Source organism: Octopus bimaculoides, chromosome 23, assembly GCF_001194135.2.
Source record: "Octopus bimaculoides isolate UCB-OBI-ISO-001 chromosome 23, ASM119413v2, whole genome shotgun sequence".
NCBI lineage: Eukaryota > Metazoa > Mollusca > Cephalopoda > Octopoda > Octopodidae > Octopus > Octopus bimaculoides.
In genome coordinates, this window is record NC_069003.1 from 18,024,986 (window position 1) to 18,030,589 (window position 5,604).

Consider the following 5,604-nt stretch of genomic DNA (forward strand, 5'->3'; position numbering starts at 1 on the left):
CAGGTGTATGATCTAATTTCATGTATAATAGGTTTGTTTAGTTGACTGAATATTCTTAGAATAGTGACAGTGAGCAGAAGAAATAGGGAATCCATTTCATGGGGTAACAGAAACTCTAAATGATATTCTTAACATATGGCAAACTTTTTCCAGTTTATTTAAACGGTATGGTGCCTCTGACATGATTTATAATAATAGCTTTCAAGTTGAGCTGTTTACTTCAAAACTTAAAATAAAATTGAAAATGCAGCAGTAACTTTATATTGGAGAAAAAAAAAAAAAAAAGAAAAAAGGATTTCACCAGTATAGTAACAGCCAAAATTGTATTTAAAAAATGTATATATTTTAAATAAACATGATTTAGAAGATATCAAAATTGTATGAAGATAATGACTTGAATGATAAAGTGAGAATTTTAAAAATGGCTTCAGTAGGAAGATGTATATTTTAATTGTACCCCTAATAGATGGTTCCACATCTATTTGCTTTTTTAATGTCTTACAAATTAAAATAAAGGGATATATACAACATGCATGTACATATGCACACACACACACATCTGTGCATACATATATACACATTTATGCATATATGTTTGTATATGTATGTATATATGCCCACACATATATGACCCTATTTTAAATACCCTGCTTTAAAGGAGTAGAAATAAACTGAAATACTCCAAAATGTACATCACATTGTTAAACCTAACATGCAAGTTATTTTTTTCATACTAATTAAAAGGAGGAGGGAGGGGGTCAGTAAGGCAGCCAAGTGAAAGAGAAAAACATATTTAACAAGATATGTCATCAAATGGTATTAGAGATAATTATTTAATCAATGATCAAATCTCAAAATACTTCCTAGTTTTGTTCTTTTCATGAAAAAAAAAAAAACCCCAAGTTTTACTTTCTTTTTTTGTTTTTTTCTTCTTTAATACCAAATTCTTTAACAGAACAGACTTCTCCCACCCACCCCTCATTAACAATGTTACACACAGAAATCTGTGTGGTTGTGTTTATCAATGATTCCTCAGAGTCTGTTTCACACACCTCACTCTTGTGTCACTATTAGTAATAACTGTCGATGGTCTAATAGGTAGATGCTGCCAATTATCAGGTCTACTCGTTTCCCTGGCCCACTAATGGCACCACAGCCATTCCAGCTTACCCTAGAAAGAAATGAAGAAAATAAAAATTAAAAATAGTCAAGTATAAATATATTCCACATGCATTTTACAAACACGTTATGTTTGTCAGTTAAAGCAAAATAAAAAAAAAAACCCCTCACACTTACAGTAAAAAAAACTACTAACTATTTAGAAGCCATGGTTTGAATATTTGACAGTACGAATAAAGCTGCACAATAAACTAAACTGGCACTTTGTTGGTTACGACGACGAGGGTTCCAGTTGATCTGATCAGTGGAACAGTCTGCTCGTGAAATTAACATGCAAGTGGTCAAGCACTGCATGTACATGTGTACCATTCATGTAGTTCTCAGAGAGACACAGCGGGATACAGATTGTGACAAGACTAGCCCTTTAAATTACAGCTGAGAGGACTGGAGCAATGTGAAATAAAGGACACAACGTGCTGCCGGGAACCAAACTCACAACCTTACAAGAGGGAGCTGAATGCCCTACTACTAAGCCACTTGCCTTCACTAACAATAAATAAACAAGACAAAAACTTGGTCTCCTGGTCATCTGCAATAGCAAAAATCATAAGGCCAACATCCCTACCTAGGAGAAGAAGACAGGGGAAAAAAGAAAAAGAAAAAAAAGCATCAATGACAATTCAAAACTAATAAAAACTGGAAGAGGAAGGCCTTCCCTCAGGGACCTTGTACCCACAAAGAAGGCATAAGAGGGGACAACCTAAAAATAGCTGGAAGTAGTAGTATACTGATGCAGAGTTAAAAAAGCAGGGATCCAACTGGAAAGAAGCAGAAAAAACAGTCCAGATTTGAAAACAGTAGAGAGAAGTCATTGACTGCCTATGTTCCATAAGCACTGAAATTCATAGGTAACAATGAGAAGAATCTGAAGTTTTGGGGTTGTTTTCCTTTAGGAAATTAAATACTGAAAGATAATATTTATCCCCACTTAAACATGAATGTTTCATTAGAAAAAAAAAAACTGTACTGCAGTAGATACCATGAGAGAAACTCATATAGATCTTTTTTTAACAGGGAGATAAATCCCTGCCATCTCCAATACCAAGACTTTAGCTTTCCTTGGTCTTGTCAATAATAAGCTATATAAACAAGAGTGCATTTTGCACAAAAAGCCAATATGAGAGTTTCTCTCATGCTAACTACCATAGTATAGCTTGTTCTAACAGAACATCCATGTTTAAGTGGGGATAGATATTATTTTTCCCTTAGGGCTTATAATTTCTTGTTTTAGACACTTTTCAAGGCAGTCAATTGGCAAAATCAGAGTAAGACAAAATGCCTCAAGCCTTGATTTCAAATCATATTGGGGTTAACTTTGCCAACCACTCTAAGGCAGTTGTCTGGGAGGAAATATCATACTGTTGGACAGGATACCTAGCAATATTCCTTTCAGGTTTTTGAGTTCAAATCCAGCTATGGCCTACTTGAATGGTAAGTAGACACTTGCCCTCACCTGACCCTTCAGGTCTGCAGTTTGAAGATATCTTTTCCTTTCCATCCACCAGTGTTGAGGGCCCTGAATACTGTCCTTCTTTTCCAGACCCCAAAGAAAAAAAAATGTGGGGTGGGGGGAAAAGAGACATCAGATTCTTTTCTCCCCATAAACTGGTTGACTGTTTTGTCTATCTTGGCTAAATATTCCACAGACATGTATAACAAAATTCACAAGTTAAATCAATATGGTGACAGTGTAAGATTGGCTCTTTGAATGACAGGTTTAATTCATTGGGAGAGGGAGGGAGAGAGAGGGAGAGGGGGGAGGGGAGAGAGAGAGAGAGAGAGAGAGAGAAAGAGTGTGTGTGTGTGTGTGTGTGTGCCAATCTGGGTGCTAGACTGGTATTTAATCAACCCCCAAAAGATGAAAGGCAAGTTGACTCCAGTGAGAATTTTAACTCGGAGTACATACAACCAGAACAAATATTGCAACATGTGCCTGACATATCGCTGCTAATCTACTGCCTTGACAAACTTACAGAATATCTCATCATTATCTATCTGCAACTCATGCTGACATGGGTTGAACAGGTTGTCATGACACAAGCCTTTTGCAATTGAGGGCCTGCTCTTATAGACTGGTGCCTGCATGTCTCATTAGAATTGAATTTTAAGGAATGTTTAATCAAAGTGAAAAGAGGCTAATAATGCAAGAACTTGTACATTACTGTTCAACCTGCTCGAAATATCTGCGAAAACTCTCTCAAATCATATACAACTGTCTTAGAAAAGAAGGCCAAATTGGATAAGGTGATTCTGCACTCTGACAGGAAAAAGAGGAATACCACAGCTCAAGACTACCTAAGTATAAACAACATATACACATACACACAATAACTATTTATATATTTTGTATTATATTTTGTTAATGACAGTTGTAAGTCATAGGTTAGACCAGTTCAATCACTAGTTCACACTATTTGTAATGATGATGGTGACAAAGGACCATCTGTGCAACTTGGGTGGAACAACTATCAAACATGGTATTTTGCCTTCAAAAGCACTTCTTTCCATGTCTATGTTTATATTTTTTGTCATTACACATCAAAGAGAGAGAGAGACTCACCACCAACATGCATTTAATGAGCTGCATCTTTTGTCTACCAAATTCCATTTGTATGAAATCAGTGAACTGAAAGCTATGGCAAAAAGACTAATGGTGCAGTATACTGGGCTTAACCAGGGGCCACATGGTGGCAGCAAAGTAAAATGCTTCAAATCATACAGTCTTACCCTGCAGCAACCATTTCTTCACTATATTAACAGAACAAAGAGAAGAAAATGATATATATATACTTACAGAATATCCAGCCTTTCTTTTGAGGGGTCTACAAGTGAAAAAAACAAAACAAAATCAATTTCATTCAAGTAAAAAATCTCAAAAAAAACAAAAAACAAAAAAGAATTTAATAAAAATCTCAAAAAAAAAAAAAAAAAAAAAAGAGAAAAACACAAATCCATGTTATTAATGGTAAAATGGTAAATGAATAATGTTTAATGAGATCAACAGGATGTTGCTGAATTATAAAATATGAGTTAGCCAAAATAATGAGAAAAGACAAAGATGGTTTAAATTAAGAGATGAACAAATGATTGTTTCATGTGTTTGTGCATTATGTATCTGAGAATGGCATTACATTTATTCCTTCATTATGATAATTTCAACAGTACATATATTGGTTTCAAATTTTGCCACATGGCCAGAAGATTTGGAGGAGAAGCTAAGTCGATTAAATCAACCCCAGTGGTCAACTGGTACTTATTTTATCAAACACTGAAAAGATGAAAGGCAAAGTCAACCTCAGCAGAATTTAAACTTAGAATGTGAAGACAGATGAAATGCTGCTAAGCATTTTGGCTGGCGGATTAATGATTCTACCAGCTCACTACCATAAAGGATTATGTAATATTACCACATACATGTGTTCTATGTTCATCTTGTCAAGCAAAGTCAAAACCTTTTCTGCATGTAATCACATGTAATACACAATTTATATTCATGATGTATCCAAACCATGTATTGTTGAAACAATTGTAATGAAAGGAATAAATGTGATACCATCACCTCCAGTTTTGAATATGCTATATCATGCTCTACAACCAACAAATTCTCCCTGGAATTTCAATGTGTATGGAATGGTTTCCTTTAATGTCCATTTCTATGCACTCTGTTAGCCAGCATTTCTGTGAGTACAAGCTGAGGAAACTACTTGGATTTCTAAATCCTCTTTAACCTGATACATATATATCAATAGATATATATGTACATACACACACATACATATATATATATACACTGTCAAAAAGCCCTACCATATATATCCACATACAACCCCCTTAACAATGAAGCCTCTGAGACCATCCTTCAGAACATTCCTCATTAGAGATTTTTAAAATCCGGATATCAATTGAGAGAAAATTCCGCAATATATAGGGATAAACTGTCCAATATTGTGTAAAGTAAATATAAGAAAATGGAGAAGAAATATAGTGGATACTTATTCAATTTTATTTGTACCACAATGAAAGCATATCAAATAGTGTAATACAAATAAAATTTAAAGTAACAGAATCAACATAAGAAATAATCAAAAAAGATGCCCATAACATAATATTTTTCAAATACGTCATAGTATTAAAGTAAATCTCCCTCCACTACCTCCGTGTCCTACCTTTCCTAAAAGATTGTTTCTGTTATTTGAATATTTGGAAGTACAGTCCTCATCAATCTTACTCATTATTTACCACCAATAAGTAAGAAATTTTGCTGGACACACAGTTGGGTTCTTTTACATCTAACACGGTTAAAATCGTGACGATCAAAAGCAATGTTCACCTAGTAGATGGATTGAAACGCGCAGGCAACATTTTTGATTATTTCTTATGTTGATTGTTATATATATATATATATATATATATATATATAAGGTT

At 34.3% G+C, this 5,604-nt stretch overlaps 1 protein-coding gene across 2 annotated transcripts in view; it reads right to left on the reverse strand.

Annotated features, from left to right (window-relative positions):
- Positions 1–806: 806 nt before the first annotated feature.
- LOC106870535 (lamin-B1) overlaps positions 807–5,604 on the reverse strand; it is a 57,377-nt gene continuing 52,579 nt past the window's right edge. For both annotated transcript variants that reach the window (XM_052976025.1, XM_052976024.1), the window contains 2 exons: positions 3,974–4,001; positions 807–1,171 (listed from right to left, as the gene is read on the reverse strand). In XM_052976025.1, the coding sequence (XP_052831985.1) occupies positions 1,167–1,171; positions 3,974–4,001 (33 nt within the window). In that variant the 3' untranslated portion in view covers positions 807–1,166. The remainder of the gene's footprint in view (positions 1,172–3,973; positions 4,002–5,604) is intronic.